Source organism: Lagenorhynchus albirostris, chromosome 19 (assembly GCF_949774975.1).
Source record: "Lagenorhynchus albirostris chromosome 19, mLagAlb1.1, whole genome shotgun sequence".
Taxonomy (NCBI): domain Eukaryota; kingdom Metazoa; phylum Chordata; class Mammalia; order Artiodactyla; family Delphinidae; genus Lagenorhynchus; species Lagenorhynchus albirostris.
The window spans coordinates 9885870-9903628 of NC_083113.1; the positions used below are offsets into that span (position 1 = coordinate 9885870).

The 17759-nt window shown below is 43.0% G+C and overlaps 1 protein-coding gene across 4 annotated transcripts in view; it reads right to left on the reverse strand.

The window, feature by feature from the left end:
• SAE1 (SUMO1 activating enzyme subunit 1) overlaps positions 1-17759 on the reverse strand; it is a 69518-nt gene that overhangs the window by 27323 nt on the left and 24436 nt on the right. For all 4 annotated transcript variants that reach the window (XR_009536997.1, XR_009536998.1, XR_009537000.1 and 1 more), the window contains exon 6: positions 11780-11885. Coding sequence is in view for 1 of the 4 variants with exons in the window: in XM_060130507.1 (XP_059986490.1) it covers positions 11780-11885 (106 nt within the window). In the remaining 3 variants the exon portion in view is untranslated. The remainder of the gene's footprint in view (positions 1-11779; positions 11886-17759) is intronic.

A 17759-nucleotide genomic window follows, 5' to 3' on the forward strand; every position in this document is an offset into this window, starting at 1 on the left:
GTGATCTCTTGGTTGAGGAACAATCTGCCAGGGTTCTCTAGTCTTTCTTTGCAATTAATTAAAACATGTCTTGAGAAGACATCTACCCTGTTTCACAGCGAACTTTCCCATTAGTTTTAGCATCCATCAATAATTCTTAAAACAATTTTTACTACTATGATGATGGCCAAATACAGATTTTTAAAAAATCTTCATCATTCCTGCTTTATTTACTGTTATTCTTCTGTTAAAAAAAAAAGAACTTTGCTCTTTCCCTCATTTACTTATTCAATTATCAGTATAGACTCATGGGTTCTTGTTTTAGTCTATGGGTTACAATCTATTACTATCATTTATCTGATCCTCAAACTGTCCCAGATTTGACCAATAGGAGCCCTTTCAAGTTGACTCCTGTGACCTTCTGACATGACCCATCATTCTTTGAGCACTTCCTTACTTTCAGGCACAGCAGGATGTTCCAAGCTCACCTGTAAATTTCCTCCCCCAGCCCCAGAATCAGCCATGTCTCCAAGGACTCCTGGATCCTTGGATATTAGCCATCATGATCTGGGCATGAAGTCTGTTCACTGCTACTAGAGTGCTTTTGCTCCTCAGCCCTCTCAACAGCCAGAGCTAGAAAATACATAAGTATGAATGTAAATACACGGACATACACACATCTAATTCTGTACCTACATATAAAAAACCACGAGTTCATCCAGATGACTGCAATGCCAATCCAACCCCACAGGGCTCCTTCTAGCCTTTCCCACCTTCCGTATTTACAAAACTAACTCCCTTTTCTGGCAATAAAAAAGTCTGAGTCTCATCATCCACAATATATTTGCCTATTTGCTCAATCCTAGAATAAATAGTAAATAGTTTCAGACTTGCTAACCCACACCACTGTAAAAAGCAAACCAACTTACTAGACTTCATACTTGTTTACGGTTCTTTTTTTTTTTTTTTTTTTTTTTTTTTGCGGTACATGGGCCTCTCACTGTTGTGGCCTCTCCCGTTCCGGAGCACAGGCTCTGGACGCGCAGGCTCAGCGGCCATGGCTCACGGGCCCAGCCGCTCCGCGGCATGTGGGGTCTTCCCGGACCGGGGCATGAACCCGTGTCCCCTGCATCGGCAGACGGACTCTCAACCACTGCACCACCAAGGAAGCCCCAACGGTACTTTTTAAAATCTGAGGGTATACAGTCAAAATTCTGTATTCAAGAGCTACATGGGGACTTCCCTGGTGGCGCAGTGGTTAAGAATCTGTCTGCCAATGCAGGGGACATGAGTTCGAGCCCTGGTCCAGGAAAATCACACATGCCGCAGAGCAACTAAGCCCTTGTGCCAACTACTGAGCCTGCGCTCTAGAGCCCGCGAGCCACAACTACTGAGCCCTCATGCCACAACTACTGAAGCCTGCGCGCCTAGAGCCTGTGCTCCGCAACAAGAGAAGCCACCACAATGAGAAGCACGCGCACCACAATGAAGAGTAGCCCCTGCTCACCGCAACTAGAGAAAGCCCGCATGCAGCAACAAAGACCCAACACAGCCAAAAATAAATAAAAATAAATTTATTAATTAAAAAAACACATTCAGTAATTTTAAAAAAAAGAGCTACATGGGTTATCTCCTTCTTACCCCTGCTTCAGTCATGCCCTCATCTGAAACACAGTACTTAACACATTTAAAAAAAACCCACACATGAGTAAATCAGGGCTTTGACACAGGACATGGGTTCCTTTTGTCCTTAAGGCAGTGGTTTCCCTCCAATTGGCTGATCCTTCAGAAACCTGGGAGGTTTACAAAAATGCATATTCCAGCCACTCCTAATTATTTTGATTCAGTAAATCTGAGCTAGAACCAGGGAATCTGTATTTTTCAAATGTTCCACGAGTGAGCCTGATATCCTCTTAGTTGGGAAACCACTGGCTGTAAGAATAAAAACCTAAAAAAAGCAAGGCCCTGATCTTATCTCTGACCGGCACCCATCAAGCTCCAACCTCGCTGTGCCATGGTCTCTGCACCACTGGCCGCCTGCAAGCACTGCTTCTCTGCCGGCAACACTCTCACCTCCCTTTACCACCTGGCCAATACCGATTCTTTAAAATCCAGCTCAGATGTCTCCTCCTCTCTGAAGACTTCCCAACTCCCCAAAGAGAGCCAGACCCTCAGTTCCCTGAGCTCCCATAACAGTTTGCTTTTGATGGTAGAATAATTCACACATATTGAAAAACAGACCAGCACAACACGACAGCTTTGTCAATAGCTCTCTGTTACAGCTCTCCTCACAAGGAGAATTATTTGTGATTGAGTTTTGCATTGGCAAGGAGATGACTTCTTCCCGTGACGATTCCCAGGCACGGGATCTGACACATATCAGGTGCTCCAAAAATGGTCTAAGATTATTTTCATCTTTAATTCTGTGGCTCAGAAACGGCCTAAGTACTTTTCCACGACTCGTCAGAACAGACTGAGAAAGTTAAGATTGCCAAGGATTCTCTGCTAAGTAGTTCACATCTTGAGATCAAGCCCATTTCTTCCTTGCTCTGGACTAAACCTGTGTGTTATTATTCATGCTGGTAAGTGAATGCTGTTTCCATACTAGAGCCGATATTTTTAGCACTCCTGTTATGATAAACTCACAGCAACCTCAAAAAGAACAAATCAAAGTCAACTTTTTGCCACAGGAAACCAGCTCACACTTCATGTTTTGCAATATGCCATGGGAGAATAATAAAAAGATGAGACCTTTGGCTCACAAATGGTGAGGCTGACTCTCAAGATGGTGGAAAAATGCAGCAGGAAGCGTTTGGTCTGGCCACCATCTTATTATTAAGTAAACTGGAAAAACACTCAACACCCAAACAAGGCAAACACATGCACATGGACGACACACACACATGGACGGCAGGGCAGCTGCTTCACAATTCAGTTGAATGGGGCAGAAAGAGCCATCTACGTGCGAGGGGCAGGCCAGGACCAGGGTGCCACTGGGATCAAAAGCCTGACAAGTGCTCGGGGAAGCAGGCAGGAAAGAGGAGCTTGCAGGGACACCAGTGGGCAGGCTGCTCTCTCTCTAGGGTGAAGAAATGACCAGACAAGCAAACCAGTCACTCATGCAAAAGCTATTTATCGAGCACCCATTTATTTATTGAGCACCTACTAAGTGTTCCATTAGGCAATGGTGAAACAAAGGTATTCTTGTGTGTATCACAGCCAAGCACCCTGATTTCATGAGGAATTCCTAAGGCGCCATCAGGTATATTAGTCACATTCCCAGAAAGGCTCTTGGGAAAAATTTCCAAGGACTGAGAAAAACTGAAAACATCTACATTTGATGAGACTGGTCACAAATGATAGTACACTCAAAGAAATACATTTTGCAGCCAACAAGACAAATGAGGTCACTCTATATATGCTCCAAGATCTCTTCCAAAGCAAACATGAAAACTAGAGTACTGCCTAAAAAAGTTGATTATTCAAGTTGGATATTCCCCAAGGCCATCCCACAGCCTGAAGTTATTGGGTTGGCCAAAAGGTTCGTTCGGTTTTTTTCTGTAAGATGGCTCTAGTAGCACTTAGTCGTCTTTAACTTCATTAGAAACAATTTTGTTAGATTGTATATGACAGCTGTCATATCAGCGTGCATTTTAAAAAAGACTTATCAAAATTGGTGAATTTTTGTGTAGCCATTTTAATACTGAAGATGGAAGAAAAAAGCAACATTTTTGGCATACTATGCTTTATTATTTATTTCAAGAAAGATAAAAACTGAACTGAAATGCAAAAAAAGATTTGTGCAGTGTATGGAGAAGGTGCTATGACTGATCGAACACGTCAAAAGTGTTTTGCAAAGTTTTGTGCTAGAGATTTTCTCACTGGACGTTGCTCCAGAGTCGGGTAGACGAGGTGAAGTGCAGAGAGATCAAATTGAGACGTTAATTGAGAATAATCAATGTTGCACCACACAGGAGACAGCTAACATACTCAAAATATCCAAATCAAGCGCTGAAAATCATTTGTACCAGCTTAGTTATGCTAATCGCTTTTATGCTTGAGTTCCACATTAAGTTAAGCGAAAATAACCTTCTTGACCGTATTTCCGCACGCGATTCTCTACTTAAACGTAATGAAAACGTTCCGTTTTTAAAACAAATTGTGACGGGTGATAAAAAGTGGATACTGGGGCTTCCCTGGTGGCGCAGTGGTTGAGAGTCCGCCTACCGTTGTAGGGGACGTGGGTTCGTGCCCCGGTCCGGGAAGATATCACATGCCGCGGAGCGACTGGGCCCGTGAGCCATGGCTGCTGAGCCTGCGCGTCCGGAGCCTGTGCTCTGCAACAGGAGAGGCCACAACAGTGAGAGACCCGCGTACCGCAAAAAAAAAAAAAAAGTGGATACTGTACTGGCTTCCCTGGAGGCGCAGTGGTTAAGAATCTGCCTGCCAATGCAGGAGACACAGGCTCGAGCCCTGGTCCGGGGAGACCCCACATGCCTCGGAGCAGCTAAGTAAGCGCTTGCACCACAACTACTGAGCCTGGGCTCTGGAGCCCGTTAGCCACAGCTGCTGAGCCCATGTGCCACAACTACTGAAGCCCACATGCCTAGAGCCCACGCTCTGCAACAGCAGAAGCCACTGCAATGAGAAGCATGTGCACTGCAACCAAGAGTAGCCCCCGCTTGCCACAACTGGAGAAAGCCCGCACGCAGCAATGAGGACCCAAAGCAGCCAAAAATAAATAAAATAAAATAAATAATTAATTTTTAAAAAGTGGATACTGTACAATAATGTGGAATGGAAGAGATCGTGGGCCAGGCGAAATGAACCACCACCAACCACACCAAAGGTCTTCATCCAAAGAAGGTGATGTTGTGTATATGGTGGGATCGGAAGGGAGTCCTCTATTATGAGCTCCTTCCGGAAAACCAAACGATTAATTCCAACAAGTACTGCTTCCAATTAGCCCAATGAAAGCAGCACTTGACGAAAAGCGTCCAGAATTAGTCAACAGAAAATGCATAATCTTCCATCAGGATAACGCAAGACTGCGCGTTTCTTTGATGACCAGGCAAAAACCGTTAACAGCTTGGCTGGGAAGCTCTAATTCATCTGCCGTATTTACCAGACATTGTGCCTTTGGATTTCCATTTATTTCGGTCTTTACAAAATTCTCTTAATGGAAAAAGTTTCAATTCCCTGGAAGACTGTAAAAGGCACCTGGGACAGTTCTTTGCTCAGAAAGATAAAAAGTTTTGGGAAGATGGAATTATGAAGTTGCCTGAACAATGGCAGAAGGTAGTGGAACAAAAGGGTGAATACCTTGTTCAATAAAGTTCTTGGTGAAAATGAAAAATGTGTCTTTTATTTTTACTTAAAAACCAAAGGTACTTTTTGGCCAACCCAGTAGAATGTTACCAATGTTTGACTTGAATAACAAAATCAAGGCCACTTTTTAAATTATATCAATTTCACGTAGGAGCTGGGACCTGCGCTCAACTCTGGTAGTCCCCAAAGCCCGTCTTTTTCCCTGACACAAGACTGCCCACTACTCTACTTGGACTACACTTCCACTGCTATGGCTGACCATCAAAACTGGCTGGGCAAAACTACAGTTAGACCTTAAGACAAACTGGAGGACATTTTGTTCAAATTCACGAAACAATTTCTAGAAATTTTAAAAAGAAATACACTTAAAATGAGTAAATTTTCTGGCATCAATCACACCTCAGTCAAGTTGTCAAAAGTACAAAAATTAAAAATACAGAGACACAAGGAGGAACTTTTATTTTATTAGAGTCACTGACTACCTAGAATGAGAAGAGATTTTAGAAACAGGCAGATAACTTAGTCCTATCACCTTACAGGTGAGGAAACAAAAGCATAGCAGCAAACTGACTTACCTGACTCAAGTCGCAAAGACAGTTGACAGCAAGTATATTTGGCAAAAGGCAACTTCACGCATTGGAAGCTACTATGCTCTCCTAGATAACCAATGAAGTCAAATTACAGGAGAATCTCACAGCTAGTTATATGAATGGCCCCACATCAAATCAAAAGAAGTATTTCTTTCTTTTTTTTTTTTTTTTGCAGTACGCGGGCCTCTCACTGCCGTGGCCTCTCCCATTGCAGAGCACAGGCTCTGGACGCGCAGGCTCAGCGGCCGTGGCTCACGGGCCCAGCCGCTCCGCGACATGTGAGATCTTCCCGGACCGGGGCACGAACCCGTGTCCCCTGCATTGGCAGGCGGACTCTGAACCACTGCACCACCAGGGAAGTCCCAAAAGAAGTATTTCTGAATATAAGAATAAGGTGATACCATACACAAAAATAATCTCAGAATGGATTAGAGACCTAAATATAAGACCGGACACTATAAAACTCTTAAGAGTTTAGGAAGAACATTCTTTGACATAAATCACAGCAAGATCTTTTTTGATCCACCTCCTAGAGTAATGGAAATAAAAACAAAAAAAAAAGAAATAGGACCTCATGAAATTTAAAAGCTTTTGCACAGCAAAGGAAACCATAAACGAGATGAAAAGACAACCCTCAGAATGGGATAAAATATTTGCAAACAAATCAACGGACAAAGGATTAATCTCTGAAATATATAAACAGCTCATGCAGCTCAATATTAAAGAAACAAACAACCCAATCGAAAAATGGGCAGAAGACCTAAATAGAAATTTCTCCAAAGACATACAGATGGCCAAGAAGCACATGAAAAGCTGCTCAATATCGCTAGTTATTAGAGAAATGCAAATCAAAACTACAATGAGGTATCGCCTCACACCAGTGAGAATGGGCATCATCAGAAAATCTACAAACAACAAATGCTGGAGAGGGTGTGGAGAAAAGGGAACCCTCTTGCACTGTTGGTGGGAATGTAAATTGATACTGTCACTATGGAGAACAGTATGGAGGTTCCTTAAAAAACTAAAAATAGGGGCTTCCCTGGTGGCGCAGTGGTTGAGAGTCCGCCTGCCGATGCAGGGGACAAGAGTTCGTGCCCCGGTCCGGGAGGATCCCACATGCCGCGGAGCGGCTGGGCCCGTGAGCCATGGCCGCTGAGCCTGTGCGTCCGGAGCCTGTGCTCCGCAACGGGAGAGGCCACAACAGTGAGAGGCCCGCGTACCACAAAAAAAAAAAAAAAAAAAAAAACTAAAAATAGAACTACCATATGATCCAACAATCCCACTACTGGGCATATACCCAGAGAAAACCATAATTCAAAAAAGACGCATGCACCCCAATGTTCATTGCAGCACTGTTTACAATAGCCAGGTCATGGAAGCAACCTAAATGCCCATCGACAGACAAATGGATAAAGAAGTTGTGGTAAAAAAAAAAAGAAGTTGTGGTACATATATACAATGGACTATTACTCAGCCATAAAAAGGAACGAAACTGGGTCATTTGTTGAGATGTGGATGGATCTAGAGACTGTCATACAGAGTGAAGTAAGTCAGAAAAAGAAAAACAAATATCGTATATTAACGCATGTATGTGGAACCTAGAAAAATGATACAGATGAACCGGTTTGCAGGGCAGAAGTTGAGACACAGATGTAGAGAACAAACGTATGGACACCAAGGAGGGAAAGCCGATGGTGGTGTGATGAATTGGGCGATTGGGATTGACATGTATACAGTGATGTGTATAAAATTAAGGGCTAATAAGAACTTGCTGTATAAAAAAATAAAAAAATAAAATTAAAAAAAGAAATAATAAGGTGATATACTCAGAAAGTCAGCTTAATACTTACAAGCTGAATTCTGGCAGAAGTCTAAGCTGCCGGCAGGACCCAGGGAAAGAGATCACGAGAGCCATTTCCCTCTACTTCCAGAAGCTTAGTCCAGTCCCTAGTCAAAGGAGTTAATCAAATATACACCAAGAGCAAAACTCCCAGACAGGAAAGCAGGCCCTCATGCTCATTGAATTTGGAACACTCCTTATACTTCCAGTTGCAGCACCTCTGGAAAGACACACAGAGCTCAAAACGACCCAAGAGGGCAAAAAAAATATCATCAGGAATATGCATATGACGCCACACAAGAAAAGTTAGGACATGTCATCTGCTACAAAGAGAAAAGCCCAGGAAAGGCTATGTTGGATATCCAAAAAACTCAGGAAGAACACTGGGGATGGTGTGAAAAGAACTAGATCCTGAAAGAATCAGGAGACTTGGGTTTTAGACCTAGGCCATGAGGAGTTACTTCCCTTCTAGGCCTCATTCTTATAAGGAGAGAGTTAGCTTAATTTGTATTTGTATGCCAAATCAGAGAGGGAACTGCAGGCAGTGCTGTTTAACGGATCCCAAGGCTATGAGAAAAGTGGCTGGCCAATGATAAGGCCTTATTAGCCACATCTGCCACAGGTAAGGGATGGAGGGGAGAGTGGGAAGCACACAGCTGCCAGCCTTGGTCTAGACGGTATGATATGTGGGGCTGCCTCCTTTTAAAATTTTCTATTACAGGGACACTTCCCTGCTGGTGCACTGGTTAAGAATTCACCTGTCGGGCTTCCCTGGTGGCGCAATGGTTGAGAGTCCACCTGCCGATGCAGGGGATGCGAGTTCGTTCCCCGGTCTGGGAAGATCCCACATGCCGTGGAGTGGCTGGGCCCATGACCCATGGCCACTGAGCCTGCGCTCCGCAACAAGAGAGGCCACAACAGTGAGAGGCCCGCGTACCGCAAAAAAAAAAAAAAAAGAAAAAGAAAGAATTCACCTGTCAACTCAAGGGACACAGGTTCGATCCCTGGTCCAGGAAGATCCCACATGGCCGTGGAGCAACTAAGCCCATGCGCCACAACTACTGAGCCTGCGCACCTAGAGCCTGTGCTCTGCAACAAGAGAAGCCATCGCAATAAGAAGTCCACACACCACAACGAAGAGTAGCCCCCACTTGCCACAACTAGAGAAAACTCGCGCGTAGCAATGAAGACCCAACGCAGCCAAAAATAAATAAATAAAATAAATAAATTTATATATATATTTAAAAAGCCTGCAAAAAAATAAAAATTCTCTATTACAAAACTATACACATAAAAATGGTTAAGATGGTAAACTTTATGGTATGTGGTTTTTACCATAATAAAGAAACATTCATAATTAATATGACTATTAATTATGAAGGATTTTTTTATTAATTTTTATTGGAGTATAGTTGCTTTATGAACATAGTTTCAATCACCAAATCCTAAGCCCTGGAACTTGAAACTAAAAAGATAATTAGTACCATTTAGAAAGAGAAGTAAACCAGTGTAAAGCAATTATACTCCAATAAAAACGTTAAAAAAATTTTTTTTAATTAAAAATAAAAAAAATTTTTAAAAAGAAAAGAGAAGTAAACATATGGAGTATATTATCCAACAAAGTGTCACAGGCAAAAAACTAAAATCCAATAGGATTGCTGCTATGATAATACTTACTCAAGTATGGAATTAAGGGTAAATTGAGGGACTTACTTGGTGGCGCAGTGGTTAGGAATCCGCCTGCCAATGCAGGGAACGCGGGTTTAAGCCCTCCTCTGAGAAGATCCTACATGCCGCGGAGCAACCAAGCCCACGCGCCACAACTACCGAGCCTGAGCTCTAGAACCCGCGAGCCACAACTGCTGAGCCCGCGTGCCACAACTACTGAAGCCCGCGTGCCTAGAGCCCATGCTCCGCAACAAGAGAAGCCACTGCAATGAGAAGCCCGCGCACTGTAATGAAGAGAAGCCCCCGTTCACCGCAACTAGAGAAAGCCTGCGTGCAGCAACGAAGACCCAACACAGCCAAAAAAATTTTTAAAAATAAATGAATTTTTTTAGAAAAGGGTAAATTGAGTCAATCCTAAAATTCTACTACACAGTTGCGAAGTACCTCCCACCTCCAAGCACATAACTATATTAGGTCTCTAGGACTTGCTGTGTGCTAAGCCCCTCGCGTGTGTGTCATGCAAGCCTCACAAAAGCCCTCTGAGTCAAGCGCTATTAACACCCCCATGGTCAGAGGGGAATCTGAGGGAGCCTCAGGGAATTTAAGTCTGTGGCTCAACATCACTCACCTAAGAAAATGACAGCGCCAGGACTGAAAGGCAGGTCTGTTTTGATTCCAGAGCACTAGTTCTGAACTGTGTACCACTGCCTGCCATCTGAGTCACAATACTAAAGCTCCTGCTTCTGCCTCACGACCTGTCTACGCCCCAGCCCCTTGTAACTTCTGATAGTGATGGTCAGCAGAATCTATCTGGATTCAATAAACATTTCCCCCCACACTGTCTCCAGGCCGTTAGTTTTGCCTCCCCATCTCAATGATGGGCTCCTGAGGGCAGGGGTGGCCACATGCCTGTGTCTTCATCAATCTGTATCTTTTAAAACGCCTGTAAGTGGGGGTACAGCAGCTGCTTCATGTGAATGTGGTGAGGATCCAACAAGCTAATACCCACAGAGCACTGAGAATGGAGCCCGGATGCTTTCATTACCTGGGACCTCTCACAGTATTTAATTAATTAGACTTCAAAGACCTGGGCTGCTCTTTTGCCATCTGCATTCTGCACCCTCAGGCAAAACACGAGCCTCTCTGGGACTCTGTCTCTTCATCCCAAGAAACCAAATTGCGGATAATTCCCACCTTGTCCACCTCATAAGCGAGCTGTGATGATGAGACGGACAAGAAAATACTCTGGACACTGCAACGGGTTAGATCGGGATTTCTCAACCTCAGCACTATTGACACTGGCAGCCAGATAACTCTTGTCATGGGGGGGCTATCTTGTGCCGTGTGTCATAAGATATTAAACAACATCCTTGCCCTCTCCCCATCCCACCCCCAGTCATAACAACCAAAAATGTCTCCAGACACTGCCAGTGTTCCCTGGAGGACAAGACTGCCCCTGGCTGAGAGAATCCCCAGGTTATGGTAAACTCAAATACCGGTTGACTCCTTTTATAAGCAGCAGTTAGAAACGCTCAGGCTATACCCCAAACCTTTCCAAATTAATAGCTGTTTACTGAAACGCTCAGGCTATACCCCAAACCTTTCCAAATTAATAGCTGTTTACTGAGGGCTTTCTATGTGCCAACATGGGCGGGGGGAAGCTGGGAAGCACATCCCCGAAAGTACAAAAATGTCGAGGTGACTTTTTTTGCTCTTTTTCTGGTGTTTTCTATAACAAATATGGATTATTTTACACTAATTAACAAACCGATGTTATTTATACACTTACTTGGCTTACTGTGAGAACACGAGTAACCTTAATCTCTCTGTGCTCAGTTTCCTTGTCTGTGAAGTAGGGATAGTAATAGTATCAACTCCCAATGGCTCTTGCTAGTAAGCACTCAATGTTTATGATTATTATTATAAAAATAATATTAAAAAATAAAAGTGCCAGGCACAAGAACACTGAGACGCCAACCAATACCTAGCTAATGCTCCCTGAACACCAGCAATGATGGTGAGAGTGGGGAAAAAGACTTCAGGATAGGAAGACTGGTTTTAAGGCCCAGGAAGAACTCTGAAGAGGGAAAGCAGTGATGAAAAGAGCTTGATTTATGGCACTGTTATCTCAGGCTCAACTTTAGAGCGCAGTTCACTTCAACAAATAATAAAAAAAGCAAAAATCGTTAAGAAACCAGAGCTCAGTGACAGGCCTCCTCTCCATTCACTCTGTTGTTCTAAGAGGCCACTGAGAACCAGCTAAGGGGGAACTCCATTCACGGCAAACCTCAAGAAACCTTCTGGCCTCTGCAGCCACATCTGCAGAAATCAAAGCACAAATCGCACGCTGGGAAGCTCTGCTTCCAGTCCTCACCTTGAAGGAGAAAGTAATCTGGAGTTGTGCGCTTGAGAGCTGCCTTTGCTTTATCACTGCTCCAGTCCACTTCCAGCGCTTCTTTGATGGAGCAGAAGACCACCTTCTGTTGAAAAAAGACAAAATTGCTTAGGGATAAAATATGTTGGCTTTAAATCACAAGGCAGTAACTCTTCACCATTTCTAGGAGAAATGTCATTCTGTAAGGTTTACTGTTCATTAAAAGAAGCTGAGGCCCATTCAAATCCAATAAATGTTTATTGAGCACTTACTGTGTGTTCCTCTGGGCACTGGGGACACAGAAATCAACGACATGTACTCCCTGCACTGAAGAAAGACAGAGCAAAGCTAAAGACCTAGTTCCATTCTGGCTCTTTCTTGAACTCTGGTGATTTACGCCACGGAAATACCTTCATAAGTGACCAAGAATGTGTATCTAAAGATATTCAATAAATTTTCTTTGTATTAGTAAACAGAAACAAACAACAATATTCATAAATAACAGAGAAGAAAAACAAGCAAAGGGGATGGAATGAAACCTCCAGGCTGTGGAAATGGAAATGGCATTTGCAAAAGCTCTGTGGTAGGAGGAAATATGGTTGAAACCTATTAAGCTAAATCAAATTTTCTCAAAAAAATGCCAAGAGACAATTATATTTTTAAATATAAACAACTAAATATGAATGAGAAAATGGTTTTCCTTTCCCTTTCCTAAACAATTAAGTCCAAAAGCCATTTGCTGAGACTGAGGAAGGGCAGGGAAACTGTGTGTGTGTGGAGGGGTTGGGTGGCCTGGTTGGAGGGGACAGAGCAGGGCAGGGTAAGAAGGGCATCCCCAAGGGCAGCAACAGGAGACTCATTACATCCAAGGACTTGATGCAACAAGAAATTACATTGAGAATCTGGGGAGCCAGGTTTCTCACTGTCAGAGAAGAAGAGAATTAGAAATATGGAAAAGGAGAAAAGTAGAATGAAGCCTGTGGTGAGAGTTATTGGCATGAACCCGTTTTCTATATATATAGGCAGAGAAAGAAATAAATGTAGATGCAAGTGTTTGTATGTGTACACATACAAATATTTACCTGCTGTGTCCACTGAGAAGGTCTAAAAGCAATGATACTCTGATAGCAATGAGCACATCTAACACCTAGATTTTGGTTTCTAATCACCACTAAGAGAAACATTTCTCCTTGGAGATATGACTGATTTCAAAACTGGGGCAGCAGGAACAGAAGAGCCTGAAACAAGGAAAGTTCTCAAAGAATGATGGGCCATGTCAAGAGGTAATAGGAGCCAGCTTAAAGAAGCTTCCACGGGTCAAATCTGAGGATAAATATACTACAACAATTTGAGGATAAAAATAGACTATAATACTTTAAGTAAACTATGATCCATTAGTCCACAGACCTACAATTAACTAATTAATAAAGTTTGATAGGAATGGGGTATTTACATATTTTCAAAATACCCCTCTACAGGATACCTATTAGTCACACAGGGAAAAAAAACTGTTTTCAAAGGAGCAGTCTGGCAAACAATCTTACTCATGATCAAAGTTAACATTACCAGTAAAGGGGTATGTGATAACCATGCACCAGACCACAGGATGCAATGAGAAGCATCCATGTTGTGATATTTTTGCCGAAGATGTGTAGCTAGAGTCTAATCACGAGGGAACATCAGATGAACCTAAACTAAGGGACATTTTATAAAATAACTGGCTTAGCAACCTTCAGGTGTCATGAAAATCTAGATGCACACATGATTCTGAACTGGATCCTTTTGCTGTTAAGGACATGATTGGAACAACTAGTAAAGCTTGAATGGGGTCTGAGGATTAGATGGCAGCGACGTACCCATGTGTATTTCCTGATTTTGATGGTTGGTTTCTGATTAAGGAGAATGCCTTGTTTGAGAAAATACAGACTGAAATATTTGGGAATAAGGTGGTAGCACCTTACTCTCAAACTTTTGTCAGTACTAGCTACTTTTACCAAGTTTAAGATGGTATATGTGTGTAAGTGTATAAATAATTTCAAACTTACAGAGCTGTGCGTCTTTCTTCCTGTCTTCTCTACACACACACACACACACACACACACACTCCAGATATTTTAAAAATAAAAGAGAAAAAAGACAACAAAGGTACAATTTAGCAGGCTAAGTGAACCAAGATCTATCAGCTACCAGGCAGCTTGCTGAAGACCGTAATGGATTTGAAAGATGAAAGTTCAAATTGCTGGTGAAGATAAAACAGTGTGGTTTTCAAGGGGGCTTTCTGCCTCCCCATAATCACTCCTTTGGTGTCTGGATCCATTGTAAAAGCTGGCATACAAGATGTTTGTACTGCCCTCAAACCTTTTGGTCAATGGGTCTGTTTGACCTTAACAGATAAGTCACGTAGTTAGCGGAGTGACATTTAGTGCCTGATACAGACTTGCCAGACCCTTCTTAACAAGTCTTACAATGCAGATCAAGCCATCAGCAGTATGGTCTGGAAATGCCATCACAATAAGAAAAGTCTTAACCAGGTTTCAGAAACTACCAAGACCTTATTTCAGAATTTTTGTAGTTTGTCTGGCAAAGACCAATGCTAAGAATCCACTGATTCGTTAGGCCATTATATGACAAGTGAAGGGAAAAAAGTTGTTTTTACAGTCTTAGTCCCAGGCAGGCCCACTGCTAACGCTTTCAGGGCCTGAGGGTAAGAGTACAAATGAAAACCCATGTCTACATATTTAGTTATAAATCACACTAATAAGTTATTAAGTATATTCTATTCTCCTGCGTTGACAAATAAACCTCTTCATAACCACCCGGAAGACCAGGTTCAAATGTGGCATTCTCACACTCCTTGGGAGTACTTGCCAGAACGACACCCTGGGAAGGCCGCACCCGCACCCTTTCCCCGCTCTGGCTCTGACTCAAAATGCAAGGGGCTTTGCACTTAACTTTGCAAAAGGCTTTGCCCATCCTTCCCCCCAAAACATCCACCCCTCAGGCCTAGGCATGCAGACATTGTGGCAAGGTCTGTACTCCAGAGGCAGATCGGGGAGGAAGCCCACAAAAGCCCGGGAAGTAGCCTGGGGTTATCTGGGCAGGAGATTCCAGGGGTCCAGGTATCCAGAATGTGGTCTAGAACTGGAGGAAGGCTACAAGATCCAGGCAGATGCAGCTCCTTCATCCCATAGGATCCTTACCCTGTGAGGGGAATGGCTGGAGGAAGGCCAGAGTGGGACCTTCTATAGCACCAGGGCCAAGGATAGAGGCCCCTTTCCCTCAACTCTAAGGGCAGAATTAGACTCAGTTCTGCCACTAACTTGTGACCTTAGGCAAATGAATTAACCTCTCTTGGGCCTGTCAGTGGCTGACAACTTTTAGAGAAGTTTCCTGGTATCTGAGGAGGAGACCCCCTGTGGCCTTGTCTTTAATGTGTACCAGCCCTCCAGCCACAGGTGACAAAGCCAGGGGTGGACACATGTCCCAAGCCAGACCCATCAGATTGTTTCTCCTGGGAATCGTGAGTATGAAAGTTGGAAATGGAGACACATTAATGTCAGAGCTCTAAAGAGAAAGGCCAAACCCCTGCTGCCTCCGAGGCTCCCCAGCTGCCCTGGTCTTTCCCCTTCTCAGATCACAGGAGCTACTCCATGCTTCTTGTGCTACTCCAGCCTGCCTTCAATTAACGCCCCCTCTTCTGGTTCAAGGTACCCAAAGTCTACTATCATGGCTCATAACTATTAAAAATAAAACGAAACTTAACCAAGCTGCCTATCTGTAGTAGCACAGATGCAAAAGGTGGTGCTTGCCTTACCGACCTCACTGGCATTGAGTTTACAAAAAGCCCGCTCGACGGTGCTTTCAAGGAATGAAGAGCCTTTCAGATGAAGCAGCCAGCAGTGCCTGCCAGGTAGTAGCATCCACCACCCCCCTGAATGAAGGTAACTTTCACACCTCACTCATCCCTCCCGCTCCTCCATGCCCTTGGCTCATGGATCCCTCTGCCTCGAATGCCTAACCCACTCCCCTCCACTGTCCATTTTCTCCCCTGACGATTCTGGGCCTTGAGGATTTCAATCTGAGAGTCTAGTTAAGACTAATAATAAGCCCTCTCACACTGTTAACTGATCCCCTCTCCTCAGATGGGTAGCAGCTTCCTGAGGCAGGGACCACAGTGAAAGGCACAGCATTGAATGGACTAGATTTTCAATAAATACCCCTGAGCTGACAGGACCTACCTGCTTTTCATTTGCCGAAAAGCCCAACAATAAATATAAAGATGAATTCTCCACACAGTCTATCAGCTATCAAATTAAGGGGTTGTGCTGGGCCATTTAGAAAGTGGGAGACTGCAACAGGAAACTGGCTCAATAGATGATGGCAAGGCAAAAAGGGGAAGACCGGCACACACAGCCATTCAAAATCGTGTTCTCCAATTGTACGCCAACTATATGTCAATAAAAAAATAAACAGAATAGAATAGAATCATGCTCTCCAAAGTAGATATAAAGATTTGAGGAGTGCTTATGAAAATATATGGAGTGAAAAAAGGAAAAGACAATACATATGTATGTCATATATTACATTAGATCATTATACATGTCTTGCATGTACTAATATATATTAATTAGTGCTCTAATTTATTATGTACATGCATAAAAAGAATACTGACATCACTGGGTAACAGGGTTCACATTTTCTCAACTTGTTCTGTATTTTCCACATTTGGGACTTGTGAACCTACTTTACTTTTTAGATCAGGCTGAACATCTATAACAAGTGATACAGATCTGGATGTAAAGCTGAATGTAAATCAGAATTGAAACAACTTTCAAACTACAGATTTCTAGGTCTAATTTCCACACCTACTCATGGGAGACTATAGTTTTCAAAAGCATATTAACAACTGACAACCACAACCCGAGACAGTTTTCACACTCTGCAGAGTGGCAAAAGAGCCTGAAGTTACCAAATGTTACTGTTACATGCTGCTGGGTTTGGAATGTAAATTGAGGAAACTACTTGAGAGCTATTTTTCGGGGTCTGGTAAAGTTGAAGATGTGCACATCCTAAATCTCCTATATCCTAGAGAAATCACACACTTACCCAAGGAGATTATCTACACACACACACACACACACACACACACACACACACACACACACACACACACACACACACACAAAATGACTGCAGCACAATTTGTAAGAGCAAAACCTTATATACCTAAATGCCCATTAATAGGAGAATAAATAAATAGTAATGTTTTCACACAACAAATACTCTATGGTCAAAACAAAAACAAAACAAACAAACGAACAAAACTGCAGTGCTTACTGTCCAAGAGAACTTGCAATGATGACAAGAACATTCTGCATGTTGGTGCTTTGCAATATGGCTGCCACCAGCCACCTGTGGTTACTGAGCATGTGAAATGTGGCTGGTGAGACTGAATTTTTAATTTATTTTCAATTTCATTAATTTTAATTTAAATAGCCACATGCGGCCGGTGGCGACCATAATGGACAGCAAAGCCCCAGAACCACACACAAACACAGATGGCCTCACAAACGCAAAGCTGCTCTTAAGAAGCACACGGCAGCAAACATAAAACGCAAAACCGACTTTTAAGAAGTTAAAAAGCACACCAAACAATTCTATGTTACTTGGAAAAACAAACACGTGCAGTGAGAAGAAATGCCCAGAATATGAACCACAACTGATGACAGCGGGTGCTCATGCTGGCGAGCGATAACCAGGGGACCTCGATCACATCAGTAATGTTTTATGCTTTAAGCTGGGTGGTGGGTACATGGTGACTAGCTCTACTATTCTTAATTTCATTTTTAATTTATACCTACAACACCACCTAATAAGCTTTATTCCACTGTTTAGATTTACAAACACATGACAAAACACCATGCCAAGCAGGGCTATATCCACCCCTCCTGGATACCTTATTAAATCCACACAAATGTAC